This window comes from Ptychodera flava, chromosome 17 (genome assembly GCF_041260155.1).
Source record: "Ptychodera flava strain L36383 chromosome 17, AS_Pfla_20210202, whole genome shotgun sequence".
NCBI lineage: Eukaryota > Metazoa > Hemichordata > Enteropneusta > Ptychoderidae > Ptychodera > Ptychodera flava.
This window is the reverse complement of record NC_091944.1, coordinates 21702400-21725405: the sequence shown is the minus strand read 5'-3', so window position 1 is coordinate 21725405 and position 23006 is coordinate 21702400. Positions and strand designations below refer to the sequence as shown.

Below are 23006 nucleotides of genomic sequence, written 5' to 3'. Positions count from 1 at the left end.
TGCAACGCACGTTGGCTTACTAAAATTCGAACTGTAATCGGGAAGTTTTAGAGAAAAAAATCAGGTCATTGCCTTCGAAAACAGTTTAAATCCACGTAATTATCCTTCTCTTGTTTCTTGGTCCACTTCAAAACCGAGGATCGTACAGCGAAGCCTGACCTTGCGATCGCTTCCGTCTTCATTTGTTCATCGACCATTTTGAGTCGAGCTAACGACGGCCGACAGGTGTAGTATGCCCGTTTTCATTGGCGTATATAAAAGTCACCACATAGGAATCAGCAATTCAGGTAGCCAATAGAATCGTCCGTTGCAATTCCGATTTTTATTGCGGCAGTATACGCAAGACCGTGCTCCATCGTAGTACAAGGCGATCGTAGTAGTCGCTCGTCTTCTAAATTTTGTTTCACGTAAAAGCCGTTGAAAAGTTTGATTACACAGCTTTTGAAATCTGTGCGTATCATTTCAGAAGGTAAACAGTATTTTAGCTATGAAAGAGTTCAAATTCCCGAAAAAGTAGCCGGCGAAATCGTGAGAGTAACCGATCAATTTCGCCGGCTGCCGGCTCTTAATGAAACCCCTGAGAATACAAATATTTCAAAAGACTCTCGATTATCAAAACTAACTTTGAAATTAGCATCTTATTCAGTAAATGCTATCACATAAAATGTGTGTTTGCGTGTGTGTGTATACTTATAAAGATATATATATATGTGTATAGTGTTTCTGAACAGGAGATCCCTGTGGATTGTGCAACATAGTAATAAATGAAAAACGTTGAAAAAAAGCACACTGACACTCTGGTTATTTCGTCCAGACTTAGATGTATTTCTTGCGTATGATGTTTCGCTCTATAGCTAGAGCTTCTTCAGGTACAACTAAAGAGAGTGATGAAATGTACAGATCTCAGTATGTTTATAAATTACGACTTGACAACTTTCAAAAATGTTCATCTAACTTCTGTGTATGCTGAATTGAACAAATTCCACTGTCAAGTTGTAATATATATATATATATACACACATGTATGTATGTTTGTATGTATATATGTATGTATGTATGTATGTATGTATGTATGTATGTATGTATGTATGTATGTACATGTATATGTATATACCAAATAAACTTGCATACCTTAATCATATGTGTATCTCCAACAAGTCAGTAGTCACAACTATAATAATGAGTTCTCAAAGAATCAATTAATGGTTATTGTGTTCAACAAATTTTAGACTCTGAAAACACTGAACATAGGACGCTTTCTTAAACATTCTTAGGAACTAAAGATTTTGACATGATGCGTGTGAATGTCTCATGTTGCAGAGTTTTAAATAAAAGTGAGGCTGCAGTCTTGTTCTATATCATTCTGACATTTCATGGAGTCGTGTTAACTTGGATTTACGACATTTGCATCTGTCCTTCTCGAAATTTTATGTTCTGATGTTCTTATTACAATACCGCATTCCAATGTATCACGTTGAATTCTTTGTTCTGCAAGCATGCATGCAAATATTGTTAAATAAAATATAGGTAACTTATTCATGTACAAGTTGTTATTTCCAAATCAATTTAGTTTTTGGTGTTCCGTTTTGAAAATATCAGACTATTACAATTGTGTATAGTAACTGCGACTGTGACATTTAGAATGAACTCAGAACATAAATCTCAATTTGCTGGTCTTAAAATGAGTTGTCAGTGTGGCAGTTAAAGCTGATACTAGAAAGTTCATGTAACCGATGAATGGCAGAGTACAGGTGACAGCTGTTAATACCTTTTCTTGACTGACATACAACCAAGCCACGGGGCAGCTTTACTCAAAAAATGATTAATAACTAAAAATTGGTTTTAAAATGACTTTACATAGACAACAGAGATATGCAGAGTGGTTGAAGTACGATGCATTTGACACAGTGGTTGACTTGTGATGTCAGCTTATAAAAGTACCATGTATTTGACACAATGTCATCGAAACTATGTTGTTATCTCTCTCTGATAGATGCCTGCCTGAAATGAGGCCATGATACAAATGTATGCCGATTTATCATGATCAGACTGTACCGATCATTGCTGTCGTGGCATGTAGATACATCACTTCTGTATGCAGTCAAGCCATTATTCCAAAGGTCTTTATCCTGACAGGGGCTGTCCAGACCTGTATGATTGTCAATGTCAAATGAAAACATGTATGCCTGCATGCTGTTGACCCAGATATGCCATTAACTTCTGGGTACATGTACTCACATGTGTATTACTCCCATGGGCTGTATCTGACAGAGGCTGCTCTGACCCGTGCCTCTGCCAAGGTCAAATACATGTACTTATAGGTATGCCTACTTCTGACCTGGATTTGCCATGCACTTCTATGTACTTACATGTGTACTACTCCCATTGTCTGCTTTGACTTGTGCCTCTGTCAAGGTCAAATACATGTACATGCACATATACCTACGGCTACTTCTGACCCAGATATGCTGTTCACTTTGACAATAACCCGTCATTGAATACTGTCTATTAAATTATTCATAGTGATCGGCCCGTGGGTGATATTTTACGTCAGGACTTCTATTGAACATGCAAGCTTATGACTTTGAAATCTATAATTGATGGTATTACATGTATAAAATACAAAATCCTCAGAACTGCCACTCTACAATACATGTACATATAGAATGATTCAATGATTCATGGATTTCAATACTGGTTTATTCTCTGATGTATCTCTGCCATCTATTATCATTCCCTCATGTGTTCTTATTAAGATCTGTGAAGCTTTCACGTGTAGATGCTTTTGCAATATTTTTCAGTTTCACAAACATAAATAATAGTGGACTCTCTGCTGAATCGTATATCGTTTGCATTAGTGAACACACATTACAATTCATTGTTTTCGATGCAACTCTAACAATAATTATTTTGTTTCTGCGGAGAGATTAGATCAAGTCCCAGTGGATTTAGGTTGATATTAAAATAAACCAAACAAATATGATGCAGTGAAAATATATAAGAAAAAATGTTAGGCACCAAAGCACTCTTCAAGACTGTTACATATTTTATAAATCATACGGATTATAACGTTAATCTCCATATATAGTATTGTTTGTTTGTGAGATTCACGGTAGTGATATGGATGACTTGTTTTTGCTCATTAATCAATTGAAATTGAACAATCTTATCATTGAAATAACAATCTCCGTTGGGAAATCATCTTCACTATATTTTTGTTCTTTTTTTAAATTTCCCGGAACAGGTTCTACATTTTCCAAGGCCAAGCCGCAATACCCATGGCCGGCGTTGACACGGAGGGGTCTCATTAGAGTGGTGTTTTTCCCATTTTTCTACAGGTGGTAAGTGTTACACATGGCTGGTGTCGTGAGCATCATCTCCCGTGTATTGATATTTCTCTGTAAGTGGTATACTTGCAAAAAGGAACAGATTTTCAAAAGGAAAAACATAAATAATGGCTTTGCAAGGTATCCAAATAAGCAAAAGAATTATGCATACCCTTTAAATTAAGTGTACATACATGTAACAGAAAACATACATTCTGTAAACAAATTTTCTAAAAAGCATGATTTTTCAATCACTTGAGATTAAAAAATGAATAAATAAATAAATAAATAAATAAATAAATATATATATATATATATGTATATATATATATATATATATATATATATATATATATATATATATATATATATATATATATATATATATATATAAAAAACAAATGACCAGTGGTGCATAAAAGCTGGTAGTAGCATGTGACATGAGAATATAGGAAACTCTAAAATATTAATGGTCACACAAAAAGAAAATTACATGCAAAAAGTAAGCACTTGAAAAATGATACTTTTCAGAAACTGTTTTATAGAATATGCAATTACCATTATTATAAGAGAGCGCGTATAATTTTTGCTACTTTTTGCTTCCAGCAAAAGAGTAAATTATTTCATCATCTTAAAGCAATATATATATATATATATATATATATATATATATATATATATATATATATATATATATATATATATATATATATATATATATATATATATGTGTGTGTGTGTGTGTATATACATGCACTCTCTAAAATATACACCACCTCTCTAAATAAATATATGTATTGGTAATTGCAAATTCTATAAAACAGTTTCTAAAAAGTATCATTTTTCAAGCGCTTATTTTTTGTGTGTAATTTTCTTTGTGTCGTGACAATCAATATTTTAGAGTTTCCTGTATCCTCATGTCACATGCTACTACCAGTTTTTATGCACCTCTGGTGATTTGTTTTGTGTTTTATGACAGTAATAGACTATCATCTTCCTTATGTGTTTATTTCACTCTATTTTTAGCGGAAGTAATAAATAATAGTGCAGTTTCACATACATGTATGTGGGAATTAAGGTTGTCAGTCAGAATGTACAGTTGTAGTGAATTGACAAATAGGGAAGGGCTGGGTCTGTAATAAATTCAGATTTTATAGAGGTGCGTTAGTCTGCACTGTTGAAAATGTCTGCTTTTAAATCAAGCACCTTGAATGTGTCATTAAGAGAATGTGTCGATTTGGTAATATTGTATTTAAAGGGATAAATGGTACCGGTAAACTAGACCCTTCATATGTGAAAACATGGAAGCTTTCTTCATGGCTTCTTTATCTAGCTTGGAAAAAAAATTAGACAGGCTGTGTAATATCTGTGTTGCCCTTGAACAAAAACTTGTAGCTGAATGTATGTGTATACTTTGAGATACGGTTGATTAACCCTTTTAGTGCCAAAGTCAAATTTTGTTGCCTTTATCACATGAAAACAAGTCAATATTTTCCTAATTTTTGCTAAAATTTTATAAAAATCTGTAGCTAATTAAATGTGATGTCCGTTTGGTCTAAAATTGTAATAAGAAATTACAAAAAAATTTATAAAACTGGTGAAATGTTGCACCAAATTTTTTGGCGGGAAAAATTACAGTGTTAAAAGGGTTAACATAATGTTCATCATATTGTACTTTTCATCAGATTTCAAGACGCAAGTGATCTACATGTATTGCAAAATATTTCCATACCAGTTTTATATAATGTGTCTCAGTTCAGTTCAGTTTTCACATTGATCTGAATGCTACATCTAATGATAGTGCTGATAATTTTGTTGTCCTTTCCTTCGTGGCAGGTGGTATCATCAACTGACCAGTTCTCTGTTTGTCTTGCTGTTGTTTCTCTACATCGTCCAAATCTTGTCCATCGTAGTGTACTTCACTGACTCCACAACAGATACCGACCTTGAGGTGAGAAAAACCAAACAAACAAATCCAACCAATCCGCGCATTATTATCTGATTACCTTCATTTATTTTCCATCTTACGTTTTTCTCAGTGTTGATAGAAACTTGGCATTCGTTGATGTAATGCCATCACATTTGCAGGATTTGACTTTTGACGTGAAAAGCCTTGCCTTTACACTGGTCTCAAAGCACGCTAAGGAGTCCATTCTGCTTTACATAATGCACAAGGCACATAAGATGCACCAGATATAACTTATAAAGTCAAATAATTTTTAACTTCAACCTAAAATTTATATCTCAATGTCTTTGACTTTTCATACACAAACATGTTATCCCCTTGGCACTCAATGGACGTGGTAAAGTTTCATGTGTGTGTAAAATTGATTAGCAAATCTTAGATTTTATCTTGATCAAAACTTATAGTGACAATTTAAGAGAAAATACTTGTTTTTGCAGTAACCTCAGTTTCATATATAAGCATGTAATATGTATATTTGCATCTCTGTATCTGTAAGAACCAGTTTTCATGACATGTACATTTAGTAATTGTTCTTCATTTAGTTAAGGTAGTAGGGACCTCAAAATTGAAAAACTTCAACTTTTACTCCAACTCGCCGTACAGAAACTTTAAAGCATCCCTTTTTGAAATCAGAATAAAAATCATGCATCACCTTGCAAATCGTAGTACTAGAGAAACAAATAACCCAATATTTACTGACTCCAAATTCAAAATGGCCGCCATCCCTGTGTTAGCTCTATGGGGAGAACATCACATTTTTGATTTTCGCAAAAGTAAGCCAGTGAAAATTTCAGTTTCTCTGCAAGCTTCAAAATGAGCCACCACAAATGGTAGACCAAAACAGTATTTTAAAAGTTGTAGAGTCCAGTTATCAGTTCCTGAGGTGCGGTCTATCCTTAACCCTTTGAGTGTTGTAATTTTTCCCTCCAAAATTTTAGTGCAACATTTCGTACATTTTTATGACTTTTTCTGTAATTTTTTTTGATAATTTTAAACCAAATAGACATCACATTTTATTTTTACAGTTTTTTATCAAAATTTTGGCAAAAGTCTGAACAAAATTGACTTTAGTATAATTTTTAAAGTCGGCAAAAATTGACTTTACTGCTCAAAGGGTTAAGCAAATACCATCACAATAGTGTTGCAACATGCCTCCAGATACTATATTTAGTATCTCATTTTATTGAAAAAATATGACTATTTAGAATGTAAGTAGAAATATGCTCTATTGAATTTTCTCATTGAAAAATGGCAGTAATTAGTGAATTCTTTTGTCAGGGTAAGATTGATTATTTCGTGTTGCCCTTTCTTTTGTTGCATTATTCTTCACAGAAGTTCAGAAAAAGAACTGACAAAATTTTATGCGGTAAAGCGTAGAATTATTTTCCTTCATTGAATTTTCTCATTGAAAAATGGTTGTAATTAGTGAATTCTTTTGTCAGGGTAAGATTGATTATTTCGTGTTGCCCTTTCTTTTGTTGCATTATTCTTCACAGAAGTTCAGAAAAAGAACTGACAAAATTTTCAATGTAAAATGTAAAATTAATTTGAGCTTTCCGGTGCTTTGGCTCATACATGGCCCTGAGTTTTGTGATTTGAAACAGGCACTTGTAGAGTGAAATTACACCAAGCTGTATTCATGAATTAAAAGGAGATAATGAAAAAAAAAAATTGGTGACCACGAGGGTATTTGTGCTTGATTAATCTGCAAAGGTGCATTGCTTGCCAAATGAATTGACAAAAAATTTCATTTAGATATCAGTGTGGATTGCTCATAACTCATATGACTTTTATTATGTTAATTTTGACATTTATGATGTGTTAGCGTGCGAAGTAAAAACATTTTGGATATTTCTGGGATCAATATTTTTGTTTTGTCTTTATCGCTTTTTCGAGACTACTATCTAATTATTGTGTACATGCACCTTAACATTATGATTGTATAGATACAGGCACTTAATTTGCTGAATACAGGTTTCTAAACTCACTTTGAAAAATAAATGAACAAAAAGAACATCATGACAGACTCTCGCTGACACACACACACGCACACACACACAAACACACAGAGACTTACAAACATACTGTGTAGATACATGCACACTGGCATTTAAAAAGCCTAAAAGGTCAGGACTAGATCAGATGTCGATGCTTCAATAATTACGGCAGTTGATGTGCCCTTTTCTCTGCCTCTGCTATTTATACATTTCTCTTCACATTGAACACACCTTTGGAGCTTCTTAAATCCAATCAGCTTGATCATACTCTTTATTTTTCCTTTTATTTTATCACCCTCTCCTAAATATCCTCTCCTATCCGGTAATTCTTTTTCCTTTCCCGACTCTTCCTTGAATTTTCCCTCCAAAGCTTTCTAACCCTGAAATGGTGAGTAAGTGTACCGTCACTCTTCTGCAACTATCAACTCTTGACTTCTTCGTTTTTCTGTTCATCCATTTCTCAAATTCTGCATAAATCAAAAAGGACTAGTATATGTAACTTTTGGTGATTTTTTTCTTTATTTTTGTTTTGAATGTCAATGGTAAATTCTTGTTCTACTCTCTAAGGCATTGTCAATTCCGCATCTATACAAATTAAATGCACTGTTATTGTTCACGTTTGAATTGTAGTCCGGACCAGAATTCAGAATGAGTTGACAAGCCGAATATTATGCCTCTCAACTTGCTTTAGGGAGTGGAACAAGAAACTGCAGTTAACATTAAAACCAAAAATAATGAAAAAATTATCAAAAGTGACAGCTACTGGCACTGTAATATTGCCAGCATTCGTGTTAGTTGTTTTGCTTGATTTGAACTTATAGGTTATGAGGATGTTTGGCTTAAATTGATAAAAAGTCAGCCGGATAATGAACTAAGTGATAAATAGTATGGGAAGTGAGCAGTTAAATTTTTGCACCAACTTCTTTGCAATGAGAGGTGGGACTCTATATTCAGGTTGCAAAACTTGTTCAAAGCTGGTAGATAGCTTTCTGTAATATTATTTGTATCTCACCCAATCTTACTTCTGAAAAACGATAGGTTTTAACAAAACTGGGGGACTAAAGATTTTCCCCCAATTCTTTCTAACCCAGCACACTGAGTGAAGTTTTTTGTTCAACTTGACATTTTCACTCACATCCCTTTTAGTGCAAAGTGCAAGGTGAATTAGCATTCATTTATCCAAATTATATTAATGAACTTTGTTTCAGTATTAAAATTTTATGCAAATGATTCTTCATCAATGTGGAATATTCATGTAGCTTGCATCTTGCACTGTATATAGCATCCTCAATTGGAATACCCAGCCATAGTCCTAAAACCTTATTAGAAACCAGATTTTGACGGGAAGTTAAACCTTTTGTGATGTTAACATAATCACTCCAACCTATTTTTGCCATTTTTTAGTTGCAGTTCCGTATATTTTCAGTTTTTCGTAGTAAGACTGAAAACAAGAATGCAGGTGAAAGAGCTTTTTCAAAGTATTCTCAGAACTTTGTCATCAACAACTTTCACAGAATGTCAATACATTCCCACATGATTTGTAATTTTTTCCCAGCACTATGGGAAGATAGACAGACACAAAGAGTGGGTTAGAAACTGAAAGAGTTTTTCTAGTGGCTCTAGATAGGTACATGTACACTGTCTGCAACCCTAATGACCCCTAAGTTGCTAGTAATTAATGCAAAACATTATTCATGGTGTCTCTCGCTTCCCTTTTTCTGCTAGTTCCCTACCATTTACAACCTGGTTTGCATCTAAATACCGTCAAAACCGTTCTGGTGGAGATACATTTCAGATGAAAATATGTTGGAAAGGGAGGGCACCTTGCCGTTGAGATACGCTTAAGCTGGAGACTTTAACCCATGTGATTTAGCAGTACATGTATTTCATAGTTTCACGGGTACAATCTTATCACAGAACTCATTCTGTCACAGATGAAAGGAGCTTGTTTTAGTTCCTCAGAGCATGGTTTGTCTAACCATACTGGGAGATGCTGGAATTGTATTGTCTGTCCTACGTACATTTCTCCATTACAGTCCTTTGTTTTAGAAGCAAACAGCTACAGTTTTCTCTGAAACCAGTCCGTGAAAAAAAATTCTCCTTGGAAATTGAACCAAAATCGGCTCACATCTTAGAGGATAAAACAGAAAGTATGAGAGTTTGACTGTATCTCAGGAAGAAGCTGTTTGAATCTGTTATTTTTGTTTTGCGGTGAGTTTCAGTCTGTGATTTCTGTAGGTTCAGGTGTTTGGTAAATTATTTATTTGTCAGTATTTAGCACATAGGCACACAGGACCCAACTCAAAAGTACAGACAACTTTGACCTCTTTGTACAATATGTACACTGCTATGCCATATGGTCAAAGTCACGTAAATTATAATAATTCGTAAAAAAAGTTATTGGTTGTGGCCAGGTACTTCATCCCTGTATGTGGTGTGTCTAAGAGGTTGTATCTCATTCATATTGGAACGTTTTTATGAAGATGAGCTGTATAGTCATAAAACTTTTACTTCCGTTTGTGGTCAATATAATTTACTTGCCGATACATCAGCTCTTGAAAAGTGCAGTCTTTGCGCTCTGAATGCGGGGAAGGGCTGTGCAAACATGCAGCTAACTCTTGTAAACAGAATTTCACATTTGCTATCAAGATATGAAAGCCAAAATTACAGTAATAAAATATTGTCTGCTCTAGTTACTCAGACGATAACTTGCTTGAAAATTCTAGTGATTTGCCGATTGCAGCTGGTCTTTGATTTCCTCCCATAATCAGCTGACAACTCTGCAAAGTGTTTGTACTGTTGATGAGATATATGCAAATCATATGGTTGACCCTTGACCCCCGACTCTTCAAAAATGCGGTATCTCCTGGTAAAATTAGTGCTAGCAGAGAAATTTCTTGTCAACTCTTTTGGCAAAAATTAGTTGATTTATAACCAGGACAACCATTTCTTTTCAATGCTTTCATATATCCACAAGTTTTAATTGATTATTAAGTGAATTTTTTTAATGCTATCCAGTCTGTTTTTTTGGGAACAAATATATGACACTGTGTTTAACAAAAGCCTAGATGATATTAATCCAACCAGTGGTGGCAGCATAATGTAAAAACATTATTTCTCTGACTGTCATTTTAGGTTATCTCACTCACTGAAGTCTTTGGACCTATCCTTATCATGATACTGCTGGGTACAGTACATTCTCAAGTTGTTTCAACCAATTTTGCAAGACCATCGTCGCCAAGAGGAAAACGCAGGAGGTTTGTGAAATACAAACTTTGCTTCGGTTGTTGTATCTTTGTTTTTCTTTTCTGAATTTTGCTCAAAATATATTGACAAATAAATTGTGGCAAAACTTATAAACAGTAAATTATTTTTTTTCTCGGTGGGATATGTGATTTGGTCCATGTGAGTTCAACAATTATGCAAATTAGGAACTTGTAAAGTCAGTGATTATGCAAATTGCTATCCATGAATTCAGAGATTATGCAGAAGCTGTCATGTGAATAGCTTTTTGTCACAGAAACAGTGATAAAAAGTATTGATAGACACTTGAATCATCATTTTGTGTGAATTTACAAATTCTAATATTTTTGTGAGAGCCAGGAAAATACTGTAAAATTACCCAATTTTCATTGGAATGTAATTCACTTTTTTCATCTTTTTACCATCATCATGCACCAATTTGCTTGTAAAATCTTATAATTTACTATTACTTAAAATTTTCACTGGTATTGCAATCGGATTTCATTTATGAGTGAAAATAATTAAATTAAATCTCTGTCAAAAATGAATCTTCTTACAGATCACCTCCCTAAGAGATTATTTAACATTTTTCTTCAGCTTGTTGAATTATTATTGATTTACGATTTACAGAAAATTCAGGCAAAAAAGTTTTACAAAGAGAAGCGGTCAAGGGAGTTTGTCCAACGGAAACGAAAGTACTAACTTAGATTCAAGCTATGAAAGACTCACAAAATGTGCAGATGAATTGCGTAGAGAACATCAGGTTGAAGCGGACAAGGATCGGCCGGCAGAACCAGCAGCGAGGCGGAAGCTTGACTTGGAAACCAAAGCTGGAATCACAGACAGCAAAGAAGGAAAAACCGTGAAGAAAGATCTGGAAGAGAAGGATCAAGATGATAGCAAAGCTAGCGGAAAATTTTTCCGTCAGAAGTCACGCGAGGAAAAGGTGGGACTTAACGATGTACAGTATACGAAAAATGATGACGAAGATGAAATAACAGGATGTACGATGGAAGATGTGGCGTCCTTAGACACGCCCATCGAAAATCTTGACGTGGCCGGTGACATCATTTTAGCCAGTCAGGATGACTTCAGTGCAATGGAAGCTGTGTCACAGAACCATGCGGGTGTACCAGGTATCGATAAAGAGCTAGATACCTTGATTCAGAAGTCCCGCGAGGCGGCAGAGAATAGCAAGAGTGACTCAGCATCTGGAGTCGAGGGGAATGCTAATCAGCAAGAGAGCCAGTTTGAACACGAAAGGACAACCAAAGGAGACAAAGATGACATCGCTTCGCTGGAGAAAGTGGTCATCAGTAATTTGAACAAAACAGGTAATCATACTGAGCCTGAGATCTGGACCAATCGGAAGTGTTGACTCAATGATTGACAGTTGCCTTATGAATATTCATGTCACAGTCACTTCACCATTAAAGGACATCCGCCTAACTTATTCACAGGTTGTCTATGGAAATGTTCATATTCTCAAAAGAATACTCATATATGTCGACAGGTCTTAATGGAACACTTCGGGAAAAATAAATTTGTTGTTAAAGGGTTATTAAATAGAAACTCAATCCACATCCCAATCAAGGTTACATGAGTAATACAAACATCCAAACACAGGCAACAGCATACAGACACATATGCACTTAAACACATACACATACAGACAGACACACACCAACACACACATGTAGACTCACATACACCCCACACACAAACAGACACATAACACCACCCACACACACACTCAGACATTTTCACATACACCCACACATACATATAGACAGACTCACATTTAAACACACACACAAACAAATACAAAAAATGACCGGAGAACTCTTTGTACCCCCTCTCCAGGTATCAGAAGAAGGCACAAAGAGGACAGAGGTGGCAAGCCAGTGGCTGACAAGGAATACATACCGTCTCATGAAGAGGTCAGAAAGAACCAAGAGGAACTCCGCAAAATTAACTCCAAACTCAAGACTCTGAGGGTACCACCGTATAAAAAGGCATACAGTAACAATAATTTCAGCTCTGGTGAATCTGACATTGACAGTAACTCTCCAGATACTCCACCTCCTGAAAGGGTTAGTACAGTGAGATTTTTCCATTATGTGTAAACCTACCAAAATGACTGTCTTTTCTTTGAAAGTACATGTAAACTGACGAGCAAATGACAACTAGTTTGAATCACAAAATTTATTTTCACTGTCTTTGCATTGAAACTGTCTGTCAATATTGAGCAATTTTTGCAAACATGAACAAATCAGCTCAGTGACAAAAAAATTTCAGAGATGTGCTTCTGCCACAGTTGTTAGGACAACCAATGTTGACTGCTTCCAACAGAAATTTGCATGAAGTTCGGCCGATGACTCTCATTCCTGCACCTTGAGTTAGACCTTGTGATGTGTGATTTTTAGAGATTCAATTGTAATGTTGGTGGTGATGAAGAACAAATTTCACAACTGTCGGCATAACTTACCTTTCTAAAAAATTTCTGACAAACCTTTATTTTTGCATATTAGTTATTAAGTTGTGATGTAATCGGGGATAAACTTTCTTTAGGTCGCCCCAAAATTTACAGACAAAAGGGTTTGAATGGTTCGTTTCTTTTCCATAGTGGGAAAAATTCTCTCTGCAAATTCGTCACAGAGGTTAAAGGTTAAATTGTCATTGATGTATTATTTTTTTCCCCAAAGGATAACGCATTCCTTGAGAAGAGGGATTCTGATCTTGAGGATCACAGTTGGACGGACACCGGAGAGGAGGCTTCAGAAAGTGAGTCAGACAGCGTTACCGAGGAAACAGATCACGACAACGGGCAGCTGGAGGATGAGGATGAAACCATTGACTCTGATTTGCATATACCCACCATAATCAATTCCTCATACACTGTCACTGACAAAGGTACGACTGCTTATCTGTGTGATGTGAAATACATTTTAGTTTTTTGTTTTTTTTGTTTGCCATGGTTGGTTACACTTTGAGTTATTTGTGTTCTGCACGAGTCATTTTACTCCATGTCTGTTGTAACGGCTGACCAATGCTTTGCTCACACAAGTGTAGATGACTTTGGGAAGATGTGTTCAAGTTCAGTCAGGTGCAACACTAAAATAAACTGACATGAATGAAATATATGTGTAACTTACAACTTATATGTGCGAAATGTACATTTAAGTTGAAGTAATAATAAATGAAATATTAAAATATTCAACTAAATTTTGACTCAACATGCTTAGTTTGATTAAAATTCTCAATGAAGGTTTCCGAATACATGCATCTTGAGGATTATTCAAATTATGATTTCTTTTCAATTGGTAAAATTTATTTTGCTTTAAAGGGCCATTGGTTGGAACTTTTGATGATTTTTTCACAATTTTTGTGTTGCGTTTCGCTATTTTTCAATTGTTCTTCAATCGTAAGTTCTTGTTCTGCTCCCCAAAGTATCTTGAGACACCTACAAATTAGCTTGTCAGCACAGCATCTGTACATGTCAAATGCACTGTTATTTGTTTACATTTGAATTTTAGTGTGGACCAGAATTCAGTCGTCAACAATTAAACAATGCAGTTTACGCATGTATAGGCTGAGTTGACAAGCTCAATACTGTGTTACTCAACATGTATTGCAGAGTAGAACAACAAATTATTATGGAAATTACAAACTCAAATAATGAAAAAAAATTGTAGAAAGTTACAACTGCTGGCCTTTTATTTTAAAATTACAAATGGAAGGATGCAGGTTTGGTTCTCACTATCAAAGCAAAAATAACTGATCAGTGTTAGGGTCATATATACATACAGTGTATTCCGAGTGCATTGCTTAATCAATTTTAATAAGTGATTCCTTTATCCATAATCATAATAGCTGTTATATTTGCATTGTAAACTCTGTGGTGCACTTAATTGGAAAATGATGTGAGTGAAATGATCCTTGACATAGACATGCATTGAGTAATTCACCATTCCTGATGATGCAGTGTTTTGCTTTTTTTTTGATTGTCGCTCCTGTGTCCGTTGCATTTTCTATAACAACTTTCATGCTTTAGTGGAATTCCCCCTGTCCTTTTCAAGAAGGCGTCTAACACCAGAACCTGTGCAGTTTCCAGAATGTGTCATAGGCAAAGAAGTGTGCTTTTGTATGTGTAAACTAATTCTTTAAACTGTGTGGATGATTTGATATGTGTTCTAGACTGTATTACATAATACGAGATCACACAATGCTCAGATGATTTTCTTTGAGTGTCCCATTTTGAACTTTTTGGCCACTGTTGTCTGTAGGGGTGTATCATAATAAAAGGTATATTTTAAAACTACATGTATAATATATCTCTTTTATTTGTAAAATATTCATACAAGTATAATAACTCAATTTGACAATGCAAAGCTAGTTTTATTCTAGGTGACTTCCTGATATTGAAAACCTTGTGTTTCTGCTGTATATGCTTAATCTGTGAGTGCCAAAGTCAACTTTTGTCGCCTTTATAAAATGTACCCCCAGTCAATTTTTTTCAGATTTTTCGCCAAAATTTTGATGAAAACCTGTAGCAAATGAAATGTGATGTCCGTTTGGTCCAAAATGATAAAAACAATTACAGAAAACTCACTCAAAATTGTTAAAATGTTGCACTAAAATTTTGGTGGGAAAAATTACAGCACTGTGTTAATGTATGCTAAATCTATGCACATTTATTTAGCACCATTGTTGAAATTTCAGTGACTTTCAAAATTTAATTATGTTCTGTAGGAATTGTGCAAGACAAAAAATACACCGATAGACTTTGATTGACCGTTCTTGTGAGCTCTTCAACGGGCATGATTCTTGTACATTTACAGACAATCATTGCCAAAAAGGAAAGAAAAAATTGATTCTCCAGCCTAGTTGACATAATTCTCTTTACCTACGTTCACAATCAAACTGCTTATGCAATCCTTGGATGAAGAAATGACCATTTGGTGAAATTACAGCTTAATGCATAAGGTAGTATGGGCCTCAAATCAAAAGTGGAATACTTAAACTTTCGCCCAAACCTTCCTCAAGGACTCTTTCCACCATTCTCTTTCAAAATCAAGAATAAAAATCGGGGATCGCCATGCAAATTTTGGTATTAGAGAAATAAATAACCCAAGATTTACCAATGTTTGAATTTCAAAATGGCTGCCATCCCTGTGTTAACTCGTTGGAGAAAAATAAAATTTTCGATTTTTGAAAAACTAAGACTATGAAAATTTTTTTCATACCAAGAGCTTCAAAGTGAGCTCCCACAAGTGGTATATCATAAAAGAATTGTAAAAGTTTGAGAGTCTGAATATCTGACTCCAAGGCACATTCTGTCTTTAAGGGATAATTTAGACTAAAGATGTCTTAATATATAATGCACAAAATTAGCCATGGAGTTGACCATACATCTCCCTAGACTAGTACACGTGGATATTCTTTCTTCCAATCCAGGGTACACATATAACAATACTATCAAAGTGCGTGCATGTGCATACAATTTGGATGGGACACTCAAATAAAATCATCGAAAGTCAACATCAACAAAGTTGTACTGTTCACATACTTTAATTCTATCACCCCATATTCCTCCATAGATTCAGCTACACCATCCAAAATAAATTTGGCTTTAATCAAAGCATAGTCATAAAGGGTTAACCCGTTTCCCACCTTGCCTTTGTGTAACCCTAATTGTGTGCTATGGAAAGATGGACTATGCCACTTTGAAATAGGGGTTAAAGCATACAATTCTTGCTCTGCAGATGTGGGTTTTCTAGTGTGATTGTGTTAATTTTTTTTTTTTTTTTATTGCAAAGAAGTAAGTTTATCTCTGTCATTGATAAAATACTGACAGCATGTAGTGAATTCTATTAAGCAAGTCAAATTCAGTTCATAAATTTTTAATAATGAAACTAAATTTTGCCCCTGGGAAGATGACAAAGGGAATACAGATGTGGGAAAAATGTTCTGCTCTTATTCTGGTATGTACAAAATCTGTTTTTTTTATTTTTTTGTTGTTACAAAGAATTCAGAGTTGATGTTTTTGTTCATGATTGAGAGTTTGTCACGCGTTGAATTCAAAAGTTTATTATATTTTAAATATGTAATGATTTGTATGTTTTTTGTAAAGCAACTGTGCAGCATTTTCAAGCCTTTTCACATTTGTTGTTCTGAAACTAAAACAAATCTTTGTAGCAGTGTTGTTTGCTTGCATGTAAATTGTAAGGACCTGCCAAATTTGGAGTGTAAACAAATTTGTTTAAAAATTGTTTTAGCCCATCTAATCAGTTTTCTATCCAATGATAAATCACAATGGAGTGAAATTACTACAGTAAACCAGTTTATCCTAGTTTAATACATTGTTGTAAGGTAACTGGCTTTCCCAGGCTTAGCGTGAAAGTTGACAAGACAGTCAGTGATTTGCAATTAACTTCTAACCCTAATTTACCCTAGCTGCACACATTCATATCATCCTCACTCTTTGTTGTGGGACATGCCCTGCCAATGTGTGGACTTTTAAATGTTGCATCAATCTCATTAAAATCAGATGTAGAGTACGGCAACGTCTACTTTCGCGGTATTCTCTTGCTGTCGCCTCTCAGTACGTCTGACCAACTCCCATAGAAGGTCGCGTTCAAATCTCGTGCTCTGAAGCTGCCAATCAGATTGCATGTTATATATCGCTAACACTTGAGGAAACATTCTAACTTCTGCTATATAATCACAGAGTCTCCAGAGGGGCCGACTTCAATCGCCATGTCGAGTTTGTCTATGCGATGGTGGGGGGGGGGGGGTTTCCCTTGTTTTATCCATGTAAATATCTGATCGTTGTTCAAATCTGCAGCGGCAGTACACAACACGATGCACTTTCAAATTTAGTCTACAATTCATAAACCTATCACTTTGTTATCTTGTTTCTTCAACATATCGAACCATAAAAACTTACGTTGAGGTCCAACTAGTTTTCTCAGTTTCCAACTGGGTGGATGGCTCAGCCACACACTTTGATCCCATTTTGATTCTCATGCTCGTGAGTCACACCTATTGTTCTCTGTAAGGCGCCTTCTGATAGGTCGGCTGTTCAGGCCAGAGCGCGAGATTTGAATGCAACTTTCTATGGGAGTTGGTCAGATGTAGTGAGAGGAGACAGCAAGAGAATACCGCGTAAATATAGACGTCACTGTACTCTACATCTTGATTTTAATCAGATTGGTATTGGCATGTCCGATAGACATGTATTTTCGGTGCATTAGACTTGGTTCAAGTCTATCCTTGTGGTAATCTACTTGTACAGTGATTGTTTGCGTGAAAATGCATGAATTGGCTGAACTTGATACTTGGGAGTTGTCCTCAAAATCATAGGATCATGTTCAGCTCCACTGCACAGACTCTACTCTAACATGTTCACCATAGTCTGATAATGAACTGCAACTAGCTTGTACTCCCCATACCAAGGTCAAGTAGCTTTGGAGAAATAATAAATACATGTCACATAGATGGTTTTCAAGTAGCCATCTTTGTGAATCCCAAACTTGAGCCAAGTCTATAATGTTTGTGTACATTCATGAAATGGTACATGTACATGTATGTGATGTCATTCACGGGAATGTCAGTATGTAACCACAGTCCCTCAACTAGGGACTGTGATGTAACAGATATGTTTGATATTTATAATCACTGGATTTCAGGGAACACATGGACCTATACAGAAACGTGTGGCAAAGAAACAAAATACAGGCTTTTCTTGTAGGGACATTGTAGTTTTAGCTCACCAACAAATAATTAGCAATGAGTTTAATGTAATAAAGTATGCATTTTGGGCTAGGAAAGTTTTTAATTTACCATGTAGTCTTGAATGTGTAAATTTTACAATGCTGTAAATACTATGCTGATTTTATTGCAATGTTGATACATGTGCCGTATTAACCAGATTGTTGCACTTTTTCCTCTGTTTCTCCAATGCTCATGACAAAATATGTTAATAATGCAAAATTAGAGAAATTCTAAGTAGGAAAAGAAACAATATATATTATTAAAAACAGTGCTGTCATATTCGCAAATAGTGACAATTTATTTAGACATGAACATTATCATTTCATGTAATAGAGTTATCAGGGTCTGCAGTACTCAACATGTAAAATCATTTGATATTTGCTATAAACTCAATTCCTGATTTTTATTCTCATCTACAGTGACGGTTCGCGTCTGGGAACGGAATGAGTGCAAAAAGACGGACCTTTCCATGTTGGAAATCAGCAGCCTGATCCTGAACCGCGTCAACAGTACCAGAGTCAACATCGATTATGTTTTCCTTGGAATTCTCTTTTCCACTATCATCGCCATCCTGCCGATGTCTCACCGTCTGCACGGAATGAAGGCTCCGGATGTCTCCATTGACACCTTATCACTCAACTGGGTGTGGGATATTATCACAGGCATGTTTGGTTCCACATGGAGGTGAGATATACATTTGTGAATATGTTAAGATGTTTTGAAATGAACACCATATCCCTCATGGTTTACACTATCTTTGACAAAATAACGAAGGCGACAACTTCCAAATATTTGTTTCGCCAAAGTTCAAAGTGTGCTGCACAGTAACTAGTTTATAGTTTATCAGTAATATTATCCTCCCCATCAGCCAATCCAGCACAAGTTCCTACCTCCTTTGAATTTTTGGATCATATGGCCATCAAGGGGTCTTCCACATGTTTTACAATATTCACATCAAAAGTTCAAGGGCTGGAAGACAGATATCATTATACATATTAAATTTTTTACAAAAACATTAAAAATATAAAATTCGCCCGGTCAAAATAGCCAAGAAACTGAATGAATGAGTTATCATATTCAGCTGATATAGTTGGAATATACGTATGATGCACTGTATGCATATTGGTCTTGCAATCTGCCTACACCAAGGTAATGTAAACTTGAATAGTGCAGTAGTGTTCATCTCTAGGTATTCAGAGCCCTGAATCAGACACCGTCATTTACCTTCCTATATTTTGTCTGTGGCTTTTAATGTTATTATTTGTTGTCTTGTATCAAATATCAGAATTTCCCAGAGAAAAAGTACATCTGCAAGATAAGGGAATCCTAGAGTGATAAATAGTTTAAGTTTTACATCACTTCATATTACAGTACTATGGAAATTACTCAGTATGCAGTGCCCTTTGAGCACTGTAATTTCCCCCCCCCCCCCCCCCCCCCCCCCCAAATATCATGGCAACATTTTATCAATTTTTATGAATTTTCTCTGTTTTTTCCTATGATTTTAAATTAAATGGACACAAATTCTTATGGGCTGCGCTTTTTGACCAAAATTTTAGGAAACATCTGAAAAAATTGTCGAGATTAGAAAGAAATTGTTGGCGTTTTATAGTATAAATGCATCAAAAATCAACTTTGGCACTCAAAGGGTTAATTTGCTGTTTTCATCTGTTGTTTTCAGGATTCAAGTCGTGGTGATGGTGGCAATCCTTGAAAGGTTTCTACTCTGCTGCGTGTTCTTTTTCCTTCTGGCTGTGGCAGAGAGAACCTACAGACAGGTAAAGTCCATTTTAACCTTCCATCCCCCGTCTTCCAGATGTAGAGGTCCAACTCTACCATAGAAAACAATGAAATTGGGCTAAACCATTGTGATGAAAAGGTGAAATAAAAAAACAGTAAAAAGCTGTCTTCATAAAAGCATGGACTAGCAACTTAAGTTTTGTTATATCGTACATCTGTGACCGAGGGCAAACATCTGAACAAATTATATAAATTACATTTACTTTCATCATGAGTTGTGACCTTTGAGTGAAATTGAAGTTTGATTTTAATCAGTCAAGTGCATAGATGATAACTGCAAACTTACCCACTGGGGTTTAATTTCCTGTCGTTCGGAGAAAAGCTCTCATTTTAACAGGCTTGAAAAAAACACACATGCAGAAATTTTTAGCTTTAATGAGCTGAAAATGCTTTGCTTCGTAAACATGATAATATGATGTGTATGGCCCAGTGGGATTTTTTTCTTCACACCTACATGAGTCATTTCTCAGAAGAAGAATTCCCATTAGTGGAAAATTTAATACGTGATATTATGAGCAATACAATAATATTTGCACCTTGTATCAAAACAATTTTTGTTCAGTTACATTCTCCATGCCGTTTCATTTGTCATAGGCACCAACGAGTAATCTGCACATTGATTTCAGAGAGTGGAAACAGAACTGTTTTGCCCAAACAGATGGAATTCAGAATTAAGCTCTGGCTTATCATAAAATTTTATAGTATTTTTTTCAGAAGAATAAAATCATAAAAGAATATGCTGTAGGTCTCTCAAATCAATATGGGATGAATTTTGTGAATACGTGAAAAGATTTTAATCCAAACTTACCGTATAACTGTAGTCAGTTTTGAAAGAAGTGCAGTCGTACATTATCCTTAATCTGTCTCGATAGACCATTGTATTTTGAATAAAATATGCGTATCATGTTGTCAGCTTGGCTAGAAAAAAATCTGTAAATAATCTATCTCAGCTGCTAAAATGTGTGTAATTTCCATTGTTAGCACTGAAAAATTTTCTTCAGTGAATTTTTTATCCCTTTTATTGTACTTCATTGAAATCTGATATTTTCTCTCTGATCATTTCAGCCTGGCCTTTTTTACACACAGCAGTCAATTTTCACAGATTGGACAAATGTCTTTGTGAAGGAAAGAGTTGAGGGAGGGATAGGGGAGAGGGGGAGGAAGGAAGGAAGGGAGGGAGTGGATGTGTTAAATAGAAACAGTCATTACATATAAGTGAAACAATTTCCGTAAGTTTATTTCTCATACCAGTTAAAGAAATTGAGAATTTTAGAAAGCTGTACTGTACCTCCTTCATGATATTCTGTGTATTTAGATGTACATGAAAGAGAATATGAAATCAAAGATCTATTTTGTTTTCCCCTTTTACAGAGATTTCTGCTGGCCAAGTATTTTGGTCATGTGACATCGGCAAGGAAAGCCAGGAAATCAGATATTCCTCACTTTAGACTGAACAAAGTCAGAAACATCAAAACGTGGCTTTCACTGCGGTCGTACCTCAAGGTACGTAAATCTGCATCTTAGCGATTCCTCGACTGGAACCTCATTGCAGTGATGGTAATTTTCAAGATTTCAAGTAGAGTGTAGCTGTTGATAACTGGCCGATTGGAATTGTCACTTTGATAGCTCAAAAAAACCAAAAAAAACATGGCATACAGTCCACTCTTGTTAATATCAGCAATGTACTGAAGTTATTTGTTGCCGTAATACTGTTTAGTTGTTTGTCAACAGAGATAAACCTATCCGCAACCACATTCAAACTGGCATTACCCTGCATCTGGAACAATCTGTTCATATGGAATATCCTGTATCATTTTTGATACCAGTTGTAAGTTGATGAAGAATGGAGCTGTTTGATCCACAGTGACTCAATATTCTGCTGTGCACCTCCTGCTTACGAAAATTGACAGGCTTCAACCTTTAACCCTTCCACTGTGAACTTTCACCTACAATTTTGCCATTAATAGAAGGTCAAACTGTGTAGAGAGAAATGGGTGTTAGAAGGTTCAAGGCTTTTTTGTCTTTTGTAATATTTTTTATCATGAAACAACTAAGTATATGAAGGAAGTATTTTGTTGTGATTGAAGGGAGGGGGCCGTCCCGTCTGCGGCTGCGCGACTTTCTTGTTGATAAACATTGCCTCTTCCCAGATATTGGCGATGAATATCGTGAAAGTCTGAAGCAAATTCAGCATTTGATGCATTTTCATAGTTCACTCGTTTTGTAGCTTTGCAATCACTGGAAGGCATTGTCAAATAAACTTTAGTTGCATCCTTTAGTTTATATGAAGCTGCTTTCTTGTTGTCACCAGTTTTAGTTCAGCCACCATTTTGTATTTTTGGATGTGCACACAGAATATTGGCATATGTTGATATGTTGTGCATGGCAACAGACCATATGCCCAGCTGAAGACGGGATGACCCCTGCCCTTTAACCCTTTGAGTGCGGTTATTTTTCCCATCAAAATTTTACTGCCAAATTTTACCAATCTCCTATGAATTTTTTTGAAATGTTTTGATAATTTTAGACCAAATGGACATCATATTTTATTTGCTACAGTTTTTTTTCAAAATTTTGGCAAAATTCTGAGAAAAATTGACTCTGGTATATTTTATTAAGGTCAGAAAAATTGACGTTGGCGATCAAAGGGTTAACAGCAGAGATGATGAGTAACAGGTAATATGGCTTCCCTAAGAAAAGCACCAATTTCGATGTATGAAAGTAACTTTTGTTGTAAAACTTCTATTTTCACAGAAACGGGGTCCACAGAGGTCCATAGATATGATTGTATCGTCAGCATTCTTACTGGCTTTATCCCTGGTATCACTACTCTGTGTTCAGGTAAGTTCTATGGCCGAGTAGTCCAGGTTGTGATTTGTGTGTGTCTTTGATGGCACT

General features: G+C 35.5%; 1 protein-coding gene across 4 annotated transcripts in view; it reads left to right on the top strand.

Moving 5' to 3' along the window:
- Window positions 1-23006, top strand: part of LOC139115764 (protein PHTF2-like) — a 45474-nt gene that overhangs the window by 9200 nt on the left and 13268 nt on the right. For 2 of the 4 annotated variants that reach the window (XM_070678099.1, XM_070678098.1), the window contains exons 4-14: window positions 3245-3341; window positions 5163-5277; window positions 10425-10546; window positions 11163-11866; window positions 12396-12625; window positions 13238-13445; window positions 16469-16516; window positions 18728-18992; window positions 19990-20086; window positions 21480-21611; window positions 22863-22949. In XM_070678099.1, coding sequence (XP_070534200.1) covers window positions 3245-3341; window positions 5163-5277; window positions 10425-10546; window positions 11163-11866; window positions 12396-12625; window positions 13238-13445; window positions 16469-16516; window positions 18728-18992; window positions 19990-20086; window positions 21480-21611; window positions 22863-22949 — 2105 coding nt within the window. The remainder of the gene's footprint in view (window positions 1-3244; window positions 3342-5162; window positions 5278-10424; window positions 10547-11162; window positions 11867-12395; window positions 12626-13237; window positions 13446-16468; window positions 16517-18727; window positions 18993-19989; window positions 20087-21479; window positions 21612-22862; window positions 22950-23006) is intronic. The other 2 variants (XM_070678101.1, XM_070678100.1) reach the window with 1 other exon arrangement.